Source organism: Typopeltis vanoorti, chromosome 19, assembly GCF_054136105.1.
Source record: "Typopeltis vanoorti isolate ZY-2024b chromosome 19, IOZ_Tvanoo_1.0, whole genome shotgun sequence".
NCBI lineage: Eukaryota > Metazoa > Arthropoda > Arachnida > Uropygi > Thelyphonidae > Typopeltis > Typopeltis vanoorti.
In genome coordinates, this window is record NC_143567.1 from 34,530,185 (window position 1) to 34,556,694 (window position 26,510).

Genomic DNA, 26,510 nt, shown 5'->3' on the forward strand with positions numbered 1-26,510 from the left:
TTTGGCAATAGGGACAGATGTGATATCAGGACATATTATGCTAAAGGGATGTTCAGCCAAACTGACTTGTCCTTTAACATGTTTGTACAACTTGAGTCTCATCTCTGGAAAGATCCTACAGGAATGATAAGAATGTATAATGGTTCTATTGTGCAGAGGTTTTGCAAAGTTTGATTGCCTCTAACTTTTGAGTATTAGTATCTCTGGAGTGATTGTGAAGATTTTAGAGAAGTTGATAAGAACTCGCCTAGGAAATGGGTTGAGACAAGGTATACTTTGCACAGAACTGCATGAGTTTACTAAAGGGAGGTTATGCTTTAGCAATTTGCTCATATTTTATAATGGTGTTATGGATCAGTTGGATGAAGTACATACCAGTGAAACTGTTAGACTTTGCTAAGGCATTTAAGAGAACACTGCAAAATTAATCATAATTTACAATTATGAATCTTTTTACAGTTGCTTCTTTATATTAATTTTTATGAGTCATTTATAACCATGTGTCATCAGCACTTGTGATGTGTTTGATAAGAAATTGATATTAATGTTAAAGAAAAACATGTGAAGTATTTGAGATTATTTGTACTTACCATATATCTGAAACTGTAATATTTTCAGTGGTTCTTTATTCTAATTCATAATTGTTAAATAAACAGTGATGTTTGTTTATTGTAAAGACCTCTTGCCAAGAACAATGTGACAGCAATTATTAACTTCTTGCTTGCCATTTAGTTGAATAAGCACATATTCTCAACGAGGAGGCTGATGGAAGATTGACAGCTGACAGAGAGAGCATTCATTACCTAAGTACCACAATTAGATAGTATGAAAGTAAATAATTTAAAACCATATTTATAATTTAAATACATAGCAAGAGTGGGAATTAAGAAATTCTGGTAAGACAAATCCTAATCATGAAAGAAATTCCACAAATCAAAAAAATACATAGTTGATTAAACATAATACATTTTACATGTAAATTTTTTATTAGCATAAAATTTTCACCCCATTATCACAGACATCTTCAGAGTGACTTTCAGATTAAACAACTAGTTCAAAAACCAGTGGATTCAATGATGAAAATGTAAAAGTTATTGTACTAGAACTTTAATGTATTTAGACCAAGACACTCTACATTGTGTACATGGAGTTCTTGTACATGATGTAGAGTGTCTTGGTCTAAATACATTAAGGTTCTAGTACAATAACTTTTACAAGAGATTGAAAAATAAAGAGAAATTAAAAATAAAATTCTGGAACTTGTGAAGAAGAAATATTATCCATAAAAGTGATAATTTAAGTCCATTACTTCTGTTTAGATTCAGTCGATTAGCAAGGTATCACAACTTTCTTTGTGTAGACGTTCTAGGAGATTATTACTTTTATTGAGAACCTTAATTTTCTTCCAAAGGATTCAATGTCTGGTGGTAATAGCATGTTCTGTGAATCCAGATTGTTCTGGCTCATGGAACTTAACATAGTCTAAATGTTTATCAGGATGCACAGTTGCTGATCTACTTGTTTGGCTAAAATACACTAATCCACACGGGTAACGGATGGCAATGCTGAACCAATGAAGTTTAACTGAGGTTCGGCTGTTGCTGTTATCCTGGGTAAATGAGTTCGCTCTCTTAGGTTTTGCCCTAAGGGAGCACTTTGAGTCTCCGGGGAAAGTGTTCTCCGGCACGGCCCGCTTGGTTAGGAATTTGATATGCTCCATGGTGGGCCAAAGGTAGAAGCTTATCTTTAGCTCAGCCTAGAAAAGTAGATATCTTGTTCATAGGGTGGAAGGACACTTGTAGGTCAATAGATCTAAGTAGTTTGGCTATACCTTGAGAGACATCTTTAACATATGGAATGATAATACTACAGACCACCTCTCTATCACCATCATGATGAGAAGCAGGTGTGACAGGGAAAGTAACTGTCAATTGTCTTGTTGACATAAGATTCGGTAAAGCTATTAGCAAGGAAGGTGAACCTGAGGTGATTTATTTAATTAGAGAAAGAGAGCAGCATTTCAGTAGAGCAGAGAAAGTGTGCTCAATGTACCAGAGTCTTAATAATGCCAGAATTTTGACAATAATGATGGCATGAAGGAGCATGAATATAAAGTCCAGTATATGTTTTCTTTCTAAAAGCTGAGAAATGAAGTCTACCATCTGGTTGATGAAGTAACAGATCTAAGAAGTCAGTGTGATTGTTCTCTTCTGTTTCAAGAGTGAACTGGATACAATGTTGAAACATGTTGATCTTATCGATGAACTCTTGTAGATCTGTATAAGAATCATGCTCAGCCATGAAAACATCATCTATATATGATATTTTAGGAAAGATGCTATTCAGTATCCTTGGCTCCATAAAGTAGTTCACTAGTGTGGGAGAAAGTGGACTCCCCATTGATGTACCTTCAATTTTTTGATAAAGTTTATTTTGGCATATGAAGTGGCCAAAGTGAATGACGAAGTTTAAATAGGCTGGCAGTATCTGCTGAAAAGTCTTGCTTGAGGAAGTTGTGTTTCATCTAAAGGAACATTTGTTCCTTTAGATGAAACACTTGAAAAGACAAAGCTCAAGATATCTTTTGCTTTGAAATTAGAGCTATCCTTGAAAAGTGTAGCAATTCTGTAGCGAGGAGAGAGCCAATGCGATCTACTGCAGGACATAATGGAATATTTTCTTTGTTGACTTTTGGAAGTCCATACAAACAAAGATAATGCCTATGATAGCACTTAAGTTTCATCAAGAAACATTATCTATAGTTTAGTATTCTAATCTGGGTTGTTGTAGGATCATTTACAAGAGGGTAATATGATAGAATGTTCACATAGCATTAAAGTTAATTTTCTGTAGTATTCATTTCGATCTTGAACTACTAATGCTTTTCCCTTAATTTTCCTTAGTAATAATAAAGTTATTGCTCTTCCTTAGAGATAAAGAGAGAGGCCTTCATGTCTGGATACTACAGGTTCAGAGGAGGAGGTTTGGAAATGAAAAGTATTTGTGTTATTTGCAACCTAAAGCAGTTAGTGACATCTGAAAAAATATCATGTAGTGTTTTGACAACCTCCAGAAAAAAATGTCCATTACTGGAATGTCTTTTTGGTGTTATTGCAAAATCTGGAATTTTAGAATGCAGATTTAATTCTTCAATAGAAAGAGGCTGCCCAGAAATATTGATAACTGTCTTTTAAGGATCTCTAGTAGATGACAAAGTCATCTGATAATAACCTATAAGATGACATGAATTGTGTATAAGCTTATTCCACATAATGGCAAATATTTTGTCATGCTCTGAGATAACTTGATGAATTGGAATGTGAGGCATGATAATTAGTTAAACATAATATGAAATTTACTTACATAAATTTTTTATTAGCATAAATTGTTTGTTTTTGAATAAAAAAATGATGTAAATAAAATCAGTATTCTGGTCTGGGGTCTTTCCGCCAGAGACAAAGCTGCATGCCACTGGATGGGTCCCCAGGTTGCAGATCGGGGAATGGCTACCAGAGATGGTGGCTAGCTGTAAATAGCCAATAAGCAGTCCCGGACAAGAAATGGCAATACTAACAGGATATGGTGGGTTAGTGAACAACTCCAGTAACTCTATAAAATGTCACAGAAGTTGAATGATGGTACTGCATCAAGGCGAGCTTAGGCCGCCCTGAGCCTAAATATAACCTATGTGCTCCTTCTTACATCTCTACCAAGCTCTTCGAGGAAGACAATGGGTTTGTCAGATAAGTGTGGATGTGCTGAACAGTAAAAAGAAAATACAATTGAAATTGAAATGGCCTGTCAGAGAGCCTGTGTAGCTCAGTGGATGTGGCGTTTGCACACCACGGTGCCTGGCCGCACGAAGGAAGACTTGGTTTCGAGTCTAGTCGGCAACTAGAGGAAATTTTTCTAAGCCTTTTTTCGACCGGTTCCCGAGTTAGTCGATCTCTGGCACGGGCAAGCGGGTTTTTCGTCCTGTAAACTCAAGAAAATCGACTGTAGAACCCACATTATTTCAGACATTAAATATATTGTGTTAGGGACCACGAGATGGCGGCACATTTGAGTCGTCTCTCTTCACTGTGTACCGCTTAATTAAAATTAAATTAGTGATAGCCTTGGGCCATCTATCTCTGATTGGTGCCAGTGGAGATTGAACTGCCCACTCAATCTCCAAAAGTTAGATAGGGCTAAAATGGCCTCGCCTACTCCCCATATACGGGAATAAAAAGGCGTTAGCTGATTTTTTTTTTTTTTTTTTTTATGGCCTGTCAGTCAATGATGGGATATAAACCAGTTAGTGAAAGGATAATGGTTGCAAGATTTAGTGTCCAACCATTTAATATCACAACCATTCAAGTATCTGCACCCACTGTGGAGAGTGCAGATGAAGACATTGAGAGATTTTACAGGGATCTACAACTAGAAATTGATGAGGCGTCGAAGCGTAAATTGTTTGTTATACTCATCATTAGAGGAGACTGGAATGCATAGATTGGCAGAAATAACACAGAATGGGAAAAGGTTATGGAAAAATTTGGATATGGAGAAAGAAATGAACGTGGAGAGATGCTTCTGGAATTTGCCATTTTATAGAGTTATTTGGCATTTTATAGAGTTACTGGAGTTGTTCACTAACCCACCATGTCCTGCTAGTATTGCCACTTCTTGTACGGGACTGCTTATTGGCTATTCACAGCTAGCCACCATCTCTGGTAGCCATTCCCTGATCTGCAACCTGGAGTCCCATTTGGTGGCATGCAGCTTTGTCTCTGGTGGAAAGGCCCCAGACCAGAATACTGATGTTATTTACATAATTTTTTTTATTAAAAAACAAACAATTTATACTAATAAAAAATTTATGTAAGTAAATTTCATATTATGTTCAACTAAAATTCCAACAAAAAGATTGTTGTAAATGGACATGATGCTCCTTCGATGGCAGGCACAGGAATATGATTGACCTGATATTAATAGACAAAAATGGTGAATCAGTTCAATAGTGCAGATCATTCCAAGGAGCTGATATTGATTTGGACCACAGCTTAGTGATCGTGAATATAAGAGTAAAACTGAAACAGAAGTACAAAGGAAAGTTCCAAAAAGCTAGAGACATCTCAAGACTAAATGAAGACATACTAAGAACAGCATATCAGGACATACTGGAAACCAAGCTTAAGACCACAAGTGAAAAACTAAATATAAATACAAGAACAGAATCACTGACTATAGTACTAAAAAAAGCAGTAGAGGAAATAATTCCTGAAAGAGAAAAAATCAACAACAAGAAATGGATAACTCAGGAAACCTTGAAATTGGTACAAGAGAAAAGAGAACTGAAACTTAAAAGAGATAATTCAGCGGCAGCAGATGAGTTATACCATCAAAAATGCAATGAAGTAGCAAGATCTGATAAAGCCAAATGGTTGGAGGACCGATGCAAAGATTACAGACATTGAACAGCACTATGGAGAACACAAAACTAGAGAGGTCTATAAACTTATGAGAAATGTCAATAGGAAGTGGCAAACAAGATCAGTAGCATTCAAAGATGAAGATGATAAAGTGTTTGATAGACAAGACCGAAATCATACACAGATGGACAAGATATTGTAGCGAATTATATAAAAATCAACTAAAATACTGCAACAGAAGTAATCAAAGAACTAAAAGCAATGTCTCCACCGGCAGAGATCTTTGAAAATGACATCTTGGAAGAGGAGGTGAGTAAGGCTATAAAACATCTCAAGAACAACAAGTCCTGGAAATGACAGCATAATAGGTGAGATGCTAAAATATGGAGGGGGGGGAATTGGTTGTAAAAGAAATGCATAAGCTATGTAATGAAATATGGAGATCAGGGTATGCCCATCGGTCTTGGTTGTCCTTCATAAGAAAGGCAGTGCTTTAGAATGCACCAATTACAGAACTATTGCACTAATGAGTCATCTTGGCAAAGTGCAGATGAAAATACTTACAGAAAGCCTGAAGGGTCATATGGAGGCACATCTTTCTAATGAGCAAGCCAGATTTCAAAAAGATCGAAGTATAGTGCAACAAATATTCACACTAAGACTAATAGCAGAGAAAGCTCAAAGAAAGAACAAAAAGATATACTGCTGTTTCATGGACTTCCAAAAAGCATTTGATGATATTGATCAAAATATAACATGGGAATGTTATATTTTGATCAATATCTGAACTTGGAATCCTATGGTGTGGACAATAAATTGATCTGCTTGTTGAAAGATATAAACAGCCAAGCACAAGCAACAGTTAGGATAGCAGGTGTGGGAGATTGGTTTGCTACTAGTCAAGGCACAAGACAAGGTGACCCAATATTACCAACCATTTTCATCACACATCTGGGAAGGACACTAGATAAGATTAAAGAAGAAGGTGGAGGCATTTCAATAAATGGCATGAGAATAAACTATCTCTGCTTTGCAGATGACGTTGTCATGATTGAAGAAGATGCAGCAAGGCTGGAATGGCACTGCAGACACTATATGCAGAAGGAAAAAGATATGGACTAAATATCAATTTTGAAAAAACTTAAACAGTGATATTCGGACAACAGGAGTTACTGAACAAGGTTACCATTGAAGCATTTCAACTGGAAAATGTAGAACACTTCACATCTTGGATGTCACATGACACATGACTTGGACCCCAAAAAAGAGATAAAAATTAGAATAGCCAAGGCAACAGCTATCTTAAAAGCCAAGGACAAAATATGGAAGAGCCGAGCTATAAAGATACACACTAAACTGCACATTGTGGAAACCTGTATCTTCAGCAGCATGCTCTATGGATGTGAGGCCTGTGTACTCCTGAGAGAATCTGAAAGGAGGATTTTAGCATTCGAGAGGAAGTGTTATAGAAAGATCTTGAGAATAAGCTGGATCCAGAAAGTGAACAGTGAGGAAATCTATAGACGAATATAGTCAAATGAAAATCTGATACAGAAAATAATCTAAAGGAAACTATGTCTATTTGGCCATATATGTAGAATGAACGATGAGAGAAAATTAAAAACATTGCTGTTTGGAATGATTGAAGGAAAGAACAAAAGAGGAAGACCAACCAGAGAATGGGGCAATGACATTGCCATATGGTGCAAAAACTCTATACTCAAACTGAGTCATCTTGCACAAAATAGAATGCAGTGGAAGAATCTTATCAAGATGGCATGAGACACCTATGGGCATTGAACCCATAATTGTTGTTGATTATTTGAAAATCAGTATTACATTTTTAACTAATTCTTACGGCACAATTCGTTGTTATCACAGAGTGTTACAGAGGGCTATCTTCAAATTAGTGTAACTGCTATGCTGTGGAAAATGTTTGTTAAACAAAGTAAATGAAGATGTCAGGATAACTGCATTCTGGATTATGGCTTACCCAGATCTCATAGCCTTGGATTTAAAGAGATGGTAGAGATGATCCAGAGATCAATGACTAAGATTGTGTAACAGGTTTATAGATTGTAAGTGGAGGTTTCTGTGGTTTAGAAGTTGTTCATAAGGCATATTCTGGTAATTGGACCACTTTTTTTTTTTTTTTTAAGCTAAAAACACAATAAGGAAATAAAACCTGACAAGTTTCGTTAAGTAGTTTGACTTACATCTTCAGAGGTAAAAGATAACTTAAAGTTTAAAATACAAAAAAGAGAAATTATTTAAAAATAATTCATACTATATAGTTGTAGCTGTCTGGCTGTTCATAAAATTAAAAAATCAGAATGCAGATTCAAAGCAGTGCTAAGTTTAAACAATGCTGGATGATGCCACATTCTGTTTTTCACGTTCATACTGCCTGAGGTCTGACTGAGGTATATTTTTTATCAAAGCTGACCAAACTTGGTGTAGAATTAAGCCTTGGTTTTTATTGCATTGTGTTGGAATTCTAAGCATGTTTGCAGCTTCTTTAAATTTTCTTATGTAACAGTTTTTTTTTATGTAAGACATGTTTGTTTTCTGCCAGAGTACATTGTGGTTCGGTGGAAGTGGTATGAAAAGCTAGACCTGATTTGTGTTCTCTTCTGTTGTGCACATCCTTTTGGTGTTTGTTTATGTGTATTTCCCCAGATCTTCCTGTCTGTCCTATGTAGCAGATGCCACAAGAACAATAAATTTTATGCAAAAATAAATAAAAAAGCACATCATCCTTTAAAAAATCCACCTGTTTTTTTTAAAGGATGATGTGGTTTCGGGGAATATAGAAATCTTGAAATTTTTTCCAGTGACTGAAGGGCTACTCTGATGTTATGTTTGTTTAGTAATTTAGCCATCTTGTCTGTAACATTCTTGATATATGGAAGCGTGATAGAGTTTTTGAAATCTTGTTTCTGTGAGATGCTTGTAGGAGGTGTGTGGAGGATTTTTTTGATAGTCTTGGGTTCATAACCATTTTTTTTGAGGATCTGTGTTAAATATTCTAATTCTTCATTTTTCTAATAAATTTAGTTTAATCCTTTATCCAAGTGTGAGCAAACAAAGTTTGTGCCTGAAAGTATCTTCAGGACTGGGTTAAGGTGGTACAACACCAGGGCAACTCGTTGCAAAGGTGGAGCAAGATACCAACACTCCTATATCAGTATCTCCTATAATGCAAAACACATCTCCTTGCGGATATGTCTAATGTTATGCATTAAGGGAAGGGCCACTACCCAGACTAGTTTTGACCTTTATTGAGGTCTCTTCAGTGGGAGCCAGGCCCAAGTGGAGATATCAGGTAGAAGCATTAGCAGGTCATCTCTACCTATAGGAATTGCCAGTTGGTGTGCCACCCTTTTTTAATAATTTACTCTGGATTTAGAGAAAGATGTTGAAAGTTTATTTTTCACTTGGTTAGAGTATAATAAATTTTGTTTAATCCTTTATCCAAGTGTGAGCAAACAAAGTTTGTGCCTGAAAGTATCTTCAGGACTGGGTTAAGGTGGTACAACACCAGGTCAACTGGTTGCAAAGGTGGAGCAAGTTACCAACACTCCTATCTCAGTATCTCCTATAATGCAAAACACATCTCCTTGCGGATATGTCTAATGTTATGCATTAAGGGTAGGGCCACTACCCAGACTAGTTTCGACCTTTATTGAAGTAGAATGGGAGTTCATATCTCATCATCATTGGCCTCTTTAGAGTCAAAAAGTTGTGCTGAGAGCCAGCTTTGATAGTAAGAGAGGAGTAGAAAAGATAGAGTTGATAGTAGTAGGTAGTTAAAAGAGGCCTCAGTCGATCTACTTGGCCACGCTTAAGAGTCATCGCCAAGCAGATCTCTGACATTTCCTCCCTCCATCTGTTCTTTTCAGCTCTCGACGGCCAGTCATCTCTTCAGATGTCTGGCCGGCGAAAGGAGTGAAAAACAAATGAAAGAGGACACTTAAAAAGAAGAACTGAGAAAGGACACAAGAAGTTACATATTACTAATAGCAAAGACAAAACGAAAAAAAAACAACAACAACAACTGGGTGACATTAAAGACCAATTTAAACTGAGGAGAGTGGGGGAAGAGCCTGTCCTGGGTGATGCAGCCCACAAGGAGCTGCACCGCCTCGGTGTAAGCCTTTGCAGCCCAGGTTCTCAGGATACCCCCTCCTGTGTGGACAAAATTTAAACGAAACAAAACTTAAAGGAAAGGTTTTTTTTTTTTTCCCCTTCCCTGGCAGATCGATACTAGGAATCGACTGACTTGTTAGGCGAGGTTTAAATCCTCCTTCTGTCTATTGTTGTGGGTTTTAATGATGAGATCTGCTAATTTGTCTCCACGGACATGGTTTAGCATGTAGAGGCCTCTGTGTAGTGCTCTTCCCACGTCGTCCTCTGCATCGATAAAATCATTGATCTCTTCAGGAGTGATTTCATCTATATTATCGACAAACACGTCGTTCCATTCTGCACTGACGACTCTTGGCCCGTTTTGTCCTATGATTATCAGTTGAATGTCTCCGAATATTTCTATTGCTGTTCGTAGTATCGCCTCCTCCTCGGGGAAGTCCTTTAACAGATGCAATATAGGTGCATTGGCCTTTGCGTGAGGGAACTTTGTCAGTTCTGATATTGCCTTTGTTTCAGCTTTGCCTGGAATTCCTCTATGAGATTTTTTTCCAGGATTGTGGGATTCTCCTATAGGTCTTAGATCGTCTCTTTGTTCCTGTTCATCTGTTTCTAAATGGGTGTCTGTTTTATTTCTTTTTCTTCCTCCTCCTCTGAACTTGATGTTTCTGCTGGGCTGTCGTAATTTGGTTTGGTTCTTTTATTTTCTTCTTCTTCTGGTGTGATAGGTCGTTTGGTGGCATTGGTGTTAGTCTCCGTTTCCATTTCATCGTCGGTTTCGATGATTTTTCTAGCATTTCGTTTTTCTTTTTTCTCTGTTTTTCCTTCTGTCTTGTTGCCAGTAGGTGGTTGAATTTTGTCATTTGTTATCACCATAACTGGGGTTGTAAGTGCTGGGAAAACGTCAGGATCTATAGTGGTAGGTAGTTTCTGTCACTGTCTTATCTGCAGTCAGGTAGTCATGACTTGTAGGCTCTGAACTCTTGGTTGAAATATTTGCTGGGATTGGCGAAATGGCGCCTCCTATTCTCTCGGCGTGTGTCCTGCTAGGACAAACGTTGACCTTGTGGGTCAACGTCAAAAAGTATCCTTGCATTTCAGACAGGGTGCTACATACTGGGCTAGCGCATGTCCTGTCCCCATGCAGTTCCTGCACTTGTTCTTGGGGCAGTCCGCGCCTAAGTGTTCCAGTGATCCGCACCGAAAGCACTGTCTTTTTAGTCCCGGGTAACTGACCATTACCCTGGCTGACCCGATCATGACAAAGTTTGGGATTTCTGCCTTCATCATGATCGAGAACGAAACTTCTCCTGACTTCCACTGAGGAAAATCAGTGTCCGTGCCAATTTTTATATCCCGGACGGCTCCCCATTTCGAGAAGACTTTTACTATTACATCCCTGTCTTCTTCTAAATATTCGAGCGGGAATCGATCAATTTTAACTGTTTTGGAAACGCTTCCCACCACAAAAGGATGATAAAGTTTCCCTTTGCATTCTACTCCATTCAGCAGTTTCTCCCGTGTTGCAACGTCTGTGCAAACAACCTGAAATCTTCCACCCCCATAAGGTGTGAAACCGGAAATTTTGTCTGCCCCTACTTTATCAATAATGGTTCTAGCAAACGTCCTCTTCTCGATCTCTGTATCTATTTCGAACCCGAGGGTTCTTACCCTCGGTAAAACCGAAGACATTATTTAACGAAAGAAAGGAAGAAGACTCTCCAAGGATAGTCTATTTCCTATAAAATAGCAGAATGCCGTGTATAGGCCTAAAAAAAAAACCACAACAAAGGAATCTTACCAAGGCAGGACTTCAATCGGAGCTCTCTTTTTGGTTCTCCTAAACTGTTGCTGGAATCTGCTGGAACAGGTTTGAAGAAGGATTATTATTATATATTATTATTATATTTTAATATTATATAAGTTAACATTATATAATAATAATAACTAGTTGTCTTTCATCATCAACAGAAGAAAAGTTTACATTATTACTAACTTATTATCAACAACTTTCCTTCAAATTAGTCTGATTTGAGTCCATTATTGTCAGCTATTATATTTTTGTCTTTTATGACATTTGTAACTGCATCAATCCACATAGATCTTGATGTTCCTTTGGGTCTTTTTTCTGCCATATTTTTATCAAACACATGCTTCGCTAATCTTGCATCTCCCATTCTGTTTAAGTATCCATAACTCTTGAGATTAGCTCTGCTCTTGAAGTCCTGGATGCTAAAAATGTCCAGTTCATTCCTAATATCTTTGTTTTTAATATGATAGTATCCTGTTCACTCATCAAATTTTTCTCAGAACTGTCATATCTGTGGTTCCCAGTATTTCATCAATTATTTTACTTCTAATCAAGCTCTCAGGTCCATAATGTGGAGAAGAGTCTCTTCATGTGATAATTTAGTAAATAATAAGAGTAGGAAGAACAGTAAAACATGAGTTTTTTGGAAAATGTAATTTCTTACATTAGTTCTTTATAACAAAATTTACCTAGATATTGATTTAAGCACCTTCGTAGTGCAATTGGAAGAACAACGGTGTATTGCACCCTTCGATTAGAAAAGTTCCAAGTTCAATTCTCATCATGATGGGAGGAATCTTTATATGGACCTTTTCAATTGAAGGTGAGTTAGCCAATCTCATACGGAGGTAGCAGGGTTTTTCCCTCCTGGAAACTCAGGTTTTTCATTCTGCATACAGACAAATCGGCCCTTCAGAACACATGCAATTTACAGACAAAAAATACCAGCTGTGGTGGTGGTGGTTGTGAGCAGTGGATGGCATTGATGTAGGTGATTGGTAGTAGAGGTTCTGTGTAGTATTGGAGACGGAGAATTGTACAGTAGGTGTCCTCCCACGACGAGTCTTCGGACTCCTTGGAGGTGTCACGAATACTACTACTACTACTAATAATGTCTTGAAGTCTGTCTTGTATACTAGTTTAGTGTTCCAACTAATTTCTTATTCCATATAAATTTATTCCCCTTATTCTGTTATATGTTAGCCAAGCTTGACAAATTTTGCAAAACCCTACTCACCATGCAAAAAATGTACTCCCAATTTTTTAAAAAACAAAAACAAGTTAATAGGAGTTCATTTAACTTGATAAGTAGTGCTGTTTCATTATTGGAGTGGAGTCTCTTCATGTGAAAATTTAGTAAATAATAAAAGTAGGAAGAACATTAACACACATGAGTTTTTTGGAAAATGTAATTTCTTACATTAGTTTTTGTTAATAAAATGTCCCTAGATATTGATGCATACTTCTATATTTTATGAATATTTTTTTTTTACTTTTGTTTATAAAGTTATTTTCTGTTGAAAAAACAAACAGACTTCTGTTTTATCAAGTTTGCAGCTACTTATCAACTGGCTAAATCTTCTTGCTACAATGAGAGCATCTGAGCATATTTTTCAAATCTTGTCTATTTCCATATTTAATTTTTCTTCTTCACTAAGAATTGTGCCTAAATATCTGAAATACAGGTATCCCTTGATTAAGGCAATTAATTAATCCCTCGATGTTACTGCGTTAATCAAATATAATAATCAATGGTTAAAATTATAATTCGTCCATGATCGATTACTATATTAATAATTCATGTTTTATGGTACTCTTTTACTCTTTTAGGAAAGATAAAAAATGAGTGCAAAGTAAATGTTTAAATGCTTGTACCTAAATTAGTTTCTGCAATTTTTTATCAAAAAAAATTATCAAGAGTTGTTTGAACGGTTTTAGTTTTTTTCGTAGCATAGATTCTATGATAACAAGCAAAAACGACTCTCTAGACCTCTGAAACAAGCATTCTTTGATTAACATCTGGATCCATATCCATTAATTTCTACTTAAGTGATTCTAAACTGCGAAATAGTCCATCGAGTTCTTTGATTGTTGTCTCCTTTGGAACCTCATCTTTACACCTATTTGTTCATTGTCTTCATATGTGTGTTGTTGTTCAATTTCAAGAAGATCATTGTCACTGAAATCTTTTCAATTTGAAGCCAACAATTCTTTAACATCTTCTGCATCGGCACCATCAAAACCAAGGTCTTCACCAATTGCAACGATTTCTTCAACCACATTGTTTATAGGATTCTGAAAACCACCTAAGTCATTAGTTCATTCTTACAAAAAGGTTTTTCCAAAAAGCTCTCATGCAGCTAGAAGACACTTGTTCCCACGAGCCACGAATGTTTTCAATTGCCTGTTTACTGTTAAAATATTTGTTGAAAATTCTTGGAGCATAATTGCATTTTCTCCTATTGTTGTTTCTACTGCCCTTGAGAATGTCTTTTTAAGAAAATAGGCTTCGAAAGTTGCAGTGACGCCTGTGTGAATGGTTGGACATAGGCATCATTGTATCTAAAAGCAGAAGAGCTTTTAATGCTAAGTTATTTCTCTTGCAATAAGCTTCAACTGCTGCACAAAAATAAGACTTAAACCAAACTTTGATTAGGCTTTGGGTAACCCAAGCCTTCTGATTCGCCCACCAAATTACAGGCAGAGTTCTTGTTATATCATTTTAAAGCCTTTGGCTTCTGAGTTCGATAAACAAGCAGCGCTTTCACTTTAAAATCACCATTAGCATTCCCTCCAAGCATAACACTTAAGCGATCTTTTGATACTTTATAGCTAGGCTTCGCTGCTTATTTTTGATATAAAAGTTCTAGATGGCATTTTTTCCCACCAGTTTCATCTACATTGAAAATTTGGCGGTATTCGTAATAATTTTCTTCAACAATTTTCTGCAGCTCAGCAGGAAATGTAGATGCAGCATCTTCATCAGCACTTGCAGTTTCACCTGTTATTTTCACATTCTTTAGCCCTAGATTTAAAATTTTCAAGCCAGCTTTTACTAGATGCGAATTTCATATTATCTTCTTTATATTTGAAAGAGACTAAAGTCTCTAAGTTCTTGAAAAGAGGCTTGGAGCTTTGGCTATGATATTATAGGCACTAATTGGAATTCTCTTTTGATTGCAGTCATCCAGACTAATAATCAACAGATCTTCCATTTCAACCATCATAGCACTTCGGTTATGTGTGCATTGCATACTTGCAGATGTAGATGCAACTTTTCCTTGCTCGCAATACTCATCAGTTTTGGATAAAATAATCCGTATTGTAGACTCATTAAAAACAAATTCGCTTGCAATCTTACTTTTACTTTCACCACATTTAAATCTTTAAATTATGTAAAGCTTTGTATCTAAGGTAATTACTTTCCTCCTCTTTTTTTCATTGAATGACCCAGTTGTGGAATGATGTCATCATGCTCACGACTTTCGTCAGCATGGTAAATTTAAAGGCGCATTAATTAAAACTCTTGCCACGTATATAAAGGGATTGTCACAATTAATTTCGCTGTATTAATTAAATCCCGCATTAAGCAAAACTACATTAAGCAAGGAATACCTGTATTTTGCTTTCTCTGTAGGTTTACTGGTGAGTTTTCTAATTTCTCATCTGTTTCCATATGTTTGGTCATTTTATTGCTGAGTTTTATACCAAATTTGTTATAGCTTTTATTCAGTTTAATTAAAAAATCTTTGACTCTTGCACTGGATTTGTTTAAGAGTACAACATAATCTGTTTAAAGAAGAGCTAAGTTTGACATCTCATATTTAGTTATCACATTTTTAATGACACTGCCTTTCATAATATGATCCATATAGGGTGAAGATAGTGAAGAATAGGGCAAAAAATAAGAGTGAAGATAGTGTGTGTACTGTTGTCACACTGATTTTACATCAAGCTATCTTACTGTCTTTTCTTCAGTTCTTACTACTGACTCGAACTTAAATATAGACTAAGGTATTGCTGAGTGTAATGTTCCATTTACTCCATATAATTGTAGTGTTTTGAGGTATTTTTCTCTTGGCACCTTGTCATATACTGAACATAAGTAGAGATCTTCATGTTCTGGTGATTTCTCAGTTATTTGCTGTAAAGTGAAATTTTCATCCTGACAACCTCTATTTGGCTGGAATCCAAACTTGAGCCTCTTGAATTTCTCTTTCACAGTTTTTCTTTTCTTTGCAAGTATGCATGCATAAATCTTACCTGGAACACTTAATAGGGGTCCTCTAATTCTCACATTCAGTTTCCTTTCCCTTTTTTATAAATTATTACTATGATATCTTTACTCGAATTATCTGGAATTCTATCCTCCTACCATGCCTTCTTATGCAGTGCAGCCACTTTATGACTTTTATACTTCCATAGTTGAGGGTTTCCTGGTCATATATCAACCACTTCAGCTGCCTTCCAACATTTTGGGTTTTATGGCAGATTTTTCTACCCCAAGTATTGATATGTACTCCTGATTACATTCCTCCTGAATATTTTCTACCACCATGCAGTCCCTGCTTGATTCATTTAGCAGACTTTCAAAGTAATCCAGACATCTAGAATATCTTCAGTTTTCTTGTCACCTTTATCATCTTTAATTCCTTTTACATTACTCTTTATTTCACTTACTTTTCAATAACCTTCAGAATATTTTGCTACTTTCTTGATATTCATTTTCTATATTCTTACCAGTGTCTTACCATGACTAATGTTTAACTGCTTTTACTCATAGTTTAACTCTCTGTTACATTTTGTTCTGTGTTCTCTTAGGACATCTCACTAGTTACTTTCGATATGCTTTCTTCTTTTTCAGGACTGCCTCTTTTACTTCTTGCATCCACATGGAGTTCTGATTTTTTCTATCCTGGCTGAATCGCTCCATGTTTCTCTTCAGTCTGCCACTGCATCTCCAAAATTTGATTATTATTCTGAAATTTCTTCCTTTTCCTTACAGTAATATTTGTATGCTTAACTCTACAGTTCACATCTGAAGTCCTGAACTTTGATTTTTTTTATTTTTTTTATTCTTTTGATTATTCTTTTAAAAAGAAATCTCCTGTTTAATCTTTATTTTCCATATTTCTCTTTATTTTAGTGTCCGAACCAGCTTGAAGATATTGCATCTATAGTAACATAAGTTAGTCAGACTCATCTCTCTATGTAAATTTGTGCACATCTTTATGTTGGAAGATAGTGTTAGTGATGACCACTCCATGTCCTGAACAGAAATCCAGCAGTTACTTACCATTATTTTTAGCTTTTCCCTTGTCTCCAAATTTTTCCATCATATTTCTCTGTCTGCTATCCATTTCCTACTTTACTGTTTAGATCCCTATAAGGGTCAACTTTCTTTTTTTATTTTTTTATTTATATACATTGTCCTTTCTAATGACCTGAAAAATCCTCCCCCTTTTTCCTTAGTAGAACCTTTTGCCAAGTCATAGGTACAAAATAAGCCTCATTTTCCAGTTTCTCATTTTGGTGTTTGTCCATATCATTCTACTCGATATGACCTGACACTGAAAAAAGATTATCTTTGCATTTAGTGTTAAAGACTATAGCTGCTCCTTTATTTTCCTGATTTTATTATTATGATTACTATCTGAGACCTCCAGGGAGTCAAGAACTCATCAAAGGAGGCTATAAATCACCCAATCCAGCTGTCATACCTTTCCTTAAATTTATTCACACTAGATGCACTCACTATCCCTAAAGGTAACTCACTACACCTAGCTCTTACCCTTTCTTGACTGTGAACAAACTTAACTTCCATGGATCCCCCCTGTATTCTCTCCCTACCTTCCATATAATGAAAACTTTCATCAGACGATATACTATAACACCCATTCAAAAGTTTATAGATCTCTATCATATCACCCCTCTTTCTCCTGTTAACCAGAGTCTGTAATCCACATACTCGTGATCTAATAATCTTAGAATTCAGGAGACCATATCTGCACACAATGATCCAGGTGTGGTCTTATCAAAGCCTTATAAAGAGGGAAAATGACTTCCTTATCCTTAGATGTCAAGGTTTGCTTCAACATTGCAATTATCCTCTAAGTTGTATTTGCAACTTTTGCTCTGTGACCTTTGAACTTCCATTTCCTATTCATCATTATGCCAAGATCCCTAGCTCACAGATTCTTGTAACATAGCCCTACTAATATAATATGCCACTGGAAATCTCATCATGCCAAAATGCATAACTTTACATTTATTAACATTAAACTGACACCATTTTTGTTTGCCCAAATTTCCAGCCTATCCAAATCATTTTGTAAGTGCTGGATATAGTAGCATCCCTAATTGCCCTGCATATCTTTGCATCATTGGCAAATAATTGCACATCTGCTTTTAGACCCTTCCTAATTTCATTAATGTATAGATTGAACAGCAATGGCCCAAGGACTGAACCTGAGGTACACCACTGGCCACCTTAAATCTGGTAGATTCAAACCCACTGCTTACCACTTTTTGATATCTGTCTATTAACCATCCACTGATCCGAATGAAGAGTTCATGTTCCAATCCAATATTCTCCAGTTTATGCAATAGCCTAAGTTTTAAAAGAGGTAAACCGTGAGTAGACATATCGGTACACAATAAATAACGGAAAAAACTCACGTAGAAAGATTATTTATTAGTTTAATTTTCACCTGTGTGTCACAGGCATCCTCAGTACATTTTAAGCTCAAAATTAAACACTAACTGACAATTCCAAAAAGCGCCACCTAAGTAGCTGGTGTAAGATAACTAAAAAGGTCAATAACTTTCCTAAAAAAAAAAAAAAAAAAATTAATACAATAAAAAGTTGGGAAAGATTAGCTGATTTGTAAAGTACTATCTCCCATAAAGGGGACAGACGTAAGCCGTCGGATCTGTTTAAGTTAGGAGAATGAAGTAGAGTTTCACATGTTCCTTTATAAAGGCGTTCCATGAGAAACTGACTTTTGTGAAGAACTCTTGTCTTTCTCCAATGTGTCTAGTGAAGATGGCATGTTCAGAAAGTCCAGACTTTTCAGGTTTAAAGTATTCAATATAAGATTGGTGTTCTTCTAGCCGAATAGAGGCAGATCTTCCCATTTGTCCAAAATAAGATAATCCACAAGAGCAGGGAATCTGGTAGACACCTGGATGATTAAGATGTGGAAGCTTGTCCTTAGGAGAAGTGAGAAAGGTGGAGATTTTTCTAAATGGTCAAAAGGCAACAAAAATATTCAGTGGTTTTAAATCTTTTGCTATACGTTCACTGATGTCTTGTACATAAGGGATAGTAATGTGCGTTATTTCCTCTGTGTTTGAAGAGGAAGACATTAAAACTACTCAAAGTTCTTTCAATGAAGCAATTCTTATAACCATTAGATAGAAAGGAAGAAGTTATGTATTGTAGTTCTTTCTGTAAAAGATCGTCTGTAGAACAAAAGGAGTGGGCCTGATGAACCAGTGTTTTAATAGTTCCTGCCTTTTGACTGGGATGGTGATGAGATTCCTCATGGATATAATGGCCTGTATGAGTCTTCTTTCTATAAACTGAGAAATGTAGGTTACCATCTGGTTGGCGAAGAATTAGAAGATCTAAAAAGGCTAACTGCTTATTTGATTCTATTTCTAGGGTAAACTTGATCCTAGGATGAAATGCGTTTAACTTAGTGAGAAATTGTTGAAGTTCATCAGAAGAGCCATTCCATACAGCAAAAATGTCATCGACATATCTGAACCAATGCGTAGATCTGGGAGAAATATTGTCAAAGATACGTTGTTCAAAATGTTCCATAAAGAAATTGGAGATAGCAGGAGAAAGAGGATTACCCATTGCTGTTCCTTCAATTTGTTGATACAACTTATTTTTAAAGGAAAAATAACCAGAATTTATTACAAAATCAAATACGTTTACAATATCTGAAGGAAATTCCTGTTGCAGTAAGTCAATACTTTCCGAAAGAGGCACATTTGTAAATAAAGAAACAACATCTAAACTGATCATGATATCAGAAACGTCCAAATGAAGATCATTTGGACGTTTTTTTTATTGTATTAATTTTTTTATTTTTTATTTTTTAGGAAAGTTATTGACCTTTTTAGTTATCTTACACCAGCTACTTAGGTGGCGCTTTTTGGAATTGTCAGTTAGTGTTTAATTTTGAGCTTAATGTACTGAGGATGCCTGTGACACACAGGTGAAAATTATACTAATAAATAATCTTTCTACGTGAGTTTTTTCCGTTATTTATTGTGTACCGATGCAATAGCCTTTTGTGTAGTATCCTATCAACTGCCATAGAAAAGTCCAACATTATCCTTCTGTATCCATTCCCTTTATTCAACTCAGCCATAATGTTGTTATGAAATATGAACAAATTGCTAAAACATGACCTTCCTTTAGTAAACTCATGCTGCTCCTTGCAGAGTATAGCTTGTTTGTCTACTCATTTCTGTATGCGAGTTCTTACCAACTTCTCTAAAATCTTCACTACTACCACCATCACACCAGAGATACTGATAGGCCGGTAGTTAGATTCAACAGTTTTTGCGCCACTCTTGTACAATGAAACTATACTTTCCTTCCATTCCTATGGTATCATTCCTGAGCTGAGACTCAAGTTTTGCAAACATGTGAAAGGTGTAGCCAATTTGGTTGAACATTTCTTTACCAAATGTGCTGATATTCCATCTGTCCCTATTTGACCAATTTTTATCCAGGTTATGCAACATCTCTTCAACTTCACTTTCATACACCTATAACTCTTCATCCAATGTATCAGTAGCACTGTGCACCACGTTACATACACCTGGTTGATATATCTTAGTAAATTGTGCACTCATTAATTGAACAATATCATTTCTCACACTAGAATACCATCTGCATTCAATAAAGTTATTTTTCGCATTCAGTCTTTCTTTTGCTTGCAGCATAACAATAAAATTCTTTTTTTCCTTTAGCTTACATGGCCAATTTCTTTTCATACTCCTATTTAGCTTTTTGCACAATTGTTATTACTTGTCTAGCCTGAGCTTTATATATTTCATAACTTCTCTCACTGTTATTCTCGCAATATTCTTTTCACATCATCTTCTTGTTGATCTCTGGGTTAATAAGGTTGCACATCCATTTTACTTGCAACCTATTTATTCTTAAAACACTAGGGATGCATTCCGATACTACCTCATTTAAGAACTTTTTCAAAGATTTCCATGCACTGCTGACACATTTACCATTCAGTAATTGATACCATGGGACTAAGGATAGTATTCTCCTAAGTTGATCATAATTCCCAGCTTTGAAGTTCAGCATGTAACCTGTTCTAATGGAAACATCAATACAATTAAATACTTTCCAAGAAAGCACAGCATGATCATTGTCACCAACTGGTGGTAAAATAGCCATATTCTGAACAGAGACCTCTTTCTTTGCTATGAGCAAATCCAATACTCTTTGACCCTTCTTTCACATGTTGCACGAGAAAGTTGTCCTGCAACAATTCAGTAAATTCCTCTTCATTCTTATCATGAGATTTCTCATCTACCCAATCAATGTTTGGAAAATTAAAATCACTCATAATGATCACTTATTTGGTACCCATAAGGCTAAATTGGTAACGCATTTCTTCATCCCCTGAAACTGAGCCACCAGGTCCGTTAGCAACACTCCACCATATATTTCATTTTGTTAGCCTCCACTTCACATCAGATTGACTCAAACTCACTGCTACATGGGACATTATTACCATCATTGATTTTTTTGTGTTTCTACCCTAACTGGACTTAAGTCATCTGATATCATTAGTAGTACTCCTTCTCCTTTTCTATCTCTTATGTCATTCCTAAAAATAGTATATCCATTACACTTGATCACATACCATATCTAATTCTGATAGCAAGGTTTCACTAATGTCAACAATCTCAGGCCACATTCTATTCAATAAAACAACGAACTCAACCCTTTTGTTTTTTCTTATGCTCCTGGCATTGGTATGTAGACATAATAGAATACTACCTAGCCTTATTCTTATAATTAGATATGCTCTATTTGGCTTTGTCTTAGAACTTTTTCTTTTCCCTCCCCAGACATACTCAAAAGGTCCAACCCAAAGCATATTTTCTGCCCCTTCGTCACATACATAACCATGTTTGAAAACATTCGTATCTTTATCACGTTTTCATACCATAGCTGAATTATCATTCTTGAATTCTTCTGCCATGTTATGTTGGATATTTAATATAGTATTAACAGCACTAAAACATGATTAAAAACTATTTTAATTCTTCCAATATTCGTCTCAGTCACTGAGACATCTTCAGAGTACAAATGAAGACTTTTAATCCAGACACACATACACAAAGGCACAATAACAAATGTAACATGTGGATCTTACCCTAAAATCCTATTTAGATGAGTTAAATGTCCTCTATGAGTGTTTGCAAGAGGCCTAGGTTGTAAATTGAGATCTACGAGGATTAATGTTTCCATATTTTGGTAAGTTTCTTTCATCAGCAGTTATTTAAATTCAGTTGATTTCTGAGTGCAACTGCAGATTCCAAAAACAGTCTTTCTTCTTTAAATTGACTGTGATGGAGCCTTTTTTTTTTTTTTTTTTTTTCAGATCCTGTGAGTGTTATCCAATACATGGTCTGCAAGACAAGATTGACCATAGTCGCAATTGCTTATTGTGTATTTTGTGTTCATCTATGCAGATAGTGGCTAATCTACTTGTCTGTCCAAATTATGCCAACTTGCAGGAACAGAGCACTTTATATATTCTAGGCACTGAGGGGGGGGGGATGCTAATCTTTAGTGGAAAAGTTAAGAATAGCAATCCTTTCCTTTAGTGTTATATGGTGATCAGCATTCATTTCAGACAAATTATGGAGACTATAACCATGCTAGAAATAATTATTTTAATTCCCTGACATTTCAACCTTCATATTAAGGTTATCATCTGGAGTATATACATATATATATACAGAGACAAGCTATATTACATTTCACATATTATGCTAAAGAGACAATGATTTGATCAGTGGTTATTCTACTGGCCTGACCTCTAGTGAAAAAAATAAAAATAAATTATTTTATTTTATTTTATTTTATTTTATTTTATTTTTTACTAGAGGTCAGACCAGTAGAATAATGACGGATCAAATGATTGTCTCTTTAGCATACTGTGTGAAATGTAATATAGCTTGTCTCTGTATATATATATATATATATATATATATATATGTATACTCCAGATGATGACCTTAATATGAAGGTTGAAACGTTTGGAAATTAAAATAATTATTTCTAACACGGTGTCTCCATAATTTGTCTGAAATGAATTAAGAATAGCATGTTTCATGTGGAGTTTAAAAGTTGTGCTGAGATTGTATTTTTCTAAGAATCTGGCTAGTTTTTCCAGATGTAGGAGATGATGAGGGCATTCCTGAAATCTCTCTGAAGAGAATAATCCTTTCCCCAAATCTCTCCGAGGATTTGGGGAAAGGATTATTTTTTTGATTCTGTAAGGACTGTATCATTGGATATATGGTTGAGTTCTGTTTCAAGAGAGGTTCCACTGGAACAAATTGTAATATATTAGTTAGAATTTTAATTGGTTAGATGTAGACTATTGAGGTGACAGAGAGTGGAGTGTGATGTATCTTATAGATAGTTTGAGGTAGACTGAGTCCTGAGTCTGTGGCTTGTTTTTCAAACATTTCCATGTAAAAATTGGCAAGTGGGGGTGAGAGAACCCATAGCAGTTCTCCTCTCTCTCTCTCTTTTTTTTTTTTTTTATTAAAATTTAGTTCTTCCAAGAAAAATATCCAGAATTGAAGGAGTAGGAAAATAATCTGTGTTTTTTAAAGCTAGATTTTCGATAGATGTTTTAAAATGGGTTGAGTTTTTTATACAGGATGTGGTATGACTAGTGAGGGCAGGGTAAGAGAATTTTCTAGGTGTTTTGATAGTTTATAGTTTGGAGAATCAATGGCATCTACTATAGACCTTGGGGGAGGGGGAACCTTGGAAGCCCAAAGGATTTGAGTTTTATTATTGTGCTTGGAAGCAAGGAAGATACTTTTTAAGTAGGTTTTTTAATTTTTTAACCTTTTGATGGGATCATAATCTTGTGGGATGTAGGTAGTACTTGTCTCAGAGAATAATATCCATTTTATGATTGTACTCAGTGTCGTTAAGGGCAACTGTGACATTAGCCTTATCTGCTCTGGTGATAAAATAAATAAATTCCGTGTGATGATACAGCGTTCCCCCCTTATACGGGAGTTCACAGTACCATCTAGTCCCCCCAAATTTTATCCAGGCTCCGGAACTGGCATAGGCTGACGAATCAGACCTATGGCTGGTCAGTATTCCTGACTGTAATCCGTGTATGTGTCCTCAGACCGGTTTGCCTGCTTGCGGGATGAAAAACACAGATAAACTGGTGGAAAAAACCCTTCTGTCCACACCCAAGAGCAGCTAACTTGGCTATGGCTGAGGAAGCTCCTTGAGCTCCTCACGTCGACGGGAATCGAACCTAGGACACTCCTTCCCCAGGCATATGGTTGTGAAGCGCAAAGCCACTAGGCTAACCATGCAGACTGCTCTGGTGATAACAATACTTTTACCTTTTTGTAGCTTTTTGAGAGTAGCAGGTTGGCCAGAAACTACATTTTGGAGGAGATGACTGGGAAAGAATATTGGTGGCATCAAGGTGACATAACCATTGGCTACATTGGCTATACAGCTTAAAGATTCAAGAAAAAAAAATCACTTTTCACCATAGTCCTCAGCCTTCTCTTCGGAAGGATTTCAGGAATGCCATCACCATCCCCTATGTCTGGGATACATCTGAAAAAATAGCCAGGTTCCTAAAAAATTAAAATCTCTGCACAGCTTTTAAGCCCCACTGGGAACTTGTTGTCTTATCTGCTCCACTAATAATCAGCACCCTCTTCTCTCAGTGCCTAGAATATATAAAGTGCCCTGTTCCTGCAAGTCGGTATACTTTATACAGACAATAGATCAGACAGATGTATGTTTTGTGTTCATCCACATAGATGAACACAAAACATACATCTCTTGGCATCAGTCTTTCCTTCCACCTCTTATTTAGATAACCTAGGCAAATCTTCCACTATATCATGAACTGCCCACTTTCTCCACTGATCTTACGGTTAAAGAACGTCGGAAAAATACTCACCGGTCGCGATACTAATGTAATACCAATGTCAAGTTCGTTGGTCCAGACCTCATCCCTGCAGTTGTACCAAAAGCTTGTGCTCTATAATCAGCTCCATTCTATATTGCCTTCACAAGCTGTCATGCTCCATGGAAAACAAGCCTTCAGCTGTTCATAAAAAAATAAAAAAGAACAATTATTAATGGTCAACTATGTTACTACTTGGAGACCATCCGATATAGTTAACTAATTATTTAGTCACTCACTCCACAACAAATCCAGATAACCTTATGCAGCTCACAAGATATGGAAAAACGTATGTAGAAACATGGTCGCTCTTGATATTTCCGAGGCATTTGATTGAGTCAAGCATCGTAACCTTCCTACCAATCGACCTTTTTATGTTCCTCCTCCCGTACTTAGTGGATTCCCAGCTTCCTCTCTGGTCTTTCATTGTGTTGTCGTGGATGGTTTCTTCATCAGAATTTTCGGTCAGTGATCAAGTATCCTCTTTTCCACCCACAATCATCCTCTTGTATGTCAGTGATCCTCCTTTTTTCAATCTTCTTCATTCACAAAACCTTATAGTTCTCAAATGATTCAAGCTCCAAGATCTTTTGTTACCGAAGCCTTAAACACCGATGTCCTCGCAGTTATCGAGTAATTATGAAGACAAAAAGTTTAATTCTTCCTAACTTTAAATAATATTCCAATCGTCAACACCAATCAGTTTTTTTTTCCCCGCTACTTTAACGTTCGCATTCACCCTATCCTGTTTTAGCCCATTTGGTATTCTTTTTTAAGACCTCAACATTCTCTTCTTTTCAACGTACATTTATGTCACAAATCCCACGACCTTATAACTTTCTCACATTTGGAATAGTGTATCCCCAAAACTCTCAGAATGCATGCTAAGCAATGCTGTTTCTGCTTTGTCTTATATATCTTATATAAGTATTTTCATGGTCGCTACTTCACTGAACTGGCCATCACAGTACCTCACTTTCTTCATCCTATTTGAACACGGACAGCTGCTGGTTAATATCCATACACAATTCAACTGGAAACTTCTTATTCTTATCCTCTTTATTCTGCCCGGCTGTTCTTTGGAACAGTCCTTCCCACACTGTTTTCCCAAGCTCTTCAAGAAACAGCAGATTCCTTTTCTTTCTTCTCTTTAATCACCAGCCCAACATGGTTCTGCTGATTTATGCAGTGACCTCTCGTATATGGGTTTTATAAAACAATCACAAAAATAATGAAAAAAAACGAACATTTGGAGATGGGTGAATCATCTCCAGTAGTTTACAAATGAGACCACCTTAAATCCATGCACAGATTCCTGTGATACTCGTGTGCATTTTCCTAAACTCTGCTTCACCAAATATTCACTCATGGCTGTTATCAGCTTTATGCACATCCCCCATTTTCTTCAGCTTTTTTTAAAGTTAGTTCATTCAATCTTTCAAATCCTTTTCAAAGTTCAGTAATATGTCGATAAAAGAGCAAATTACCAAGACAATATCTTCATTCCACAACAAAAACACTGATCGAGTTTTAATTTATTAACTGCCTTGGAGTCTCCTTCAATTGGAATAAGTTTCTACTCTTCCACTTCCCGTGTGAGTGTTCTAGTAGTGCTGAGACAAAGAATCTGGTTACAGATAATGCCAATTCTCTCTCTATATATATTGACTCCCTAGTAATCTGCAAATATATTTAATGTTAATGGCCTTCCTGCAATAAGTCTTTGAACTCTTTAGAGGTCTCAAATAATAATAATATAATACAATGTCAATCCTAATTCTCTGCCCACATCGAGATTTTGCAACATCCTGAGCATCAAGTTCCTCTACCTCTTGGCAACAGATCAGTTACTGGATCACTCAGTAATTCAGTTACTTCTTTTAGCTATTACTTTCC

At 36.2% G+C, this 26,510-nt stretch overlaps 1 protein-coding gene across 1 annotated transcript in view; it reads left to right on the forward strand.

Moving 5' to 3' along the window:
- Positions 1 to 26,510, forward strand: part of Lrrk (Leucine-rich repeat kinase) — a 790,764-nt gene that overhangs the window by 282,087 nt on the left and 482,167 nt on the right. The window contains exon 11 of the mRNA XM_090409582.1: positions 20,792 to 20,796. Within this exon, the coding sequence (XP_090265708.1) occupies positions 20,792 to 20,796 (5 nt within the window). The remainder of the gene's footprint in view (positions 1 to 20,791; positions 20,797 to 26,510) is intronic.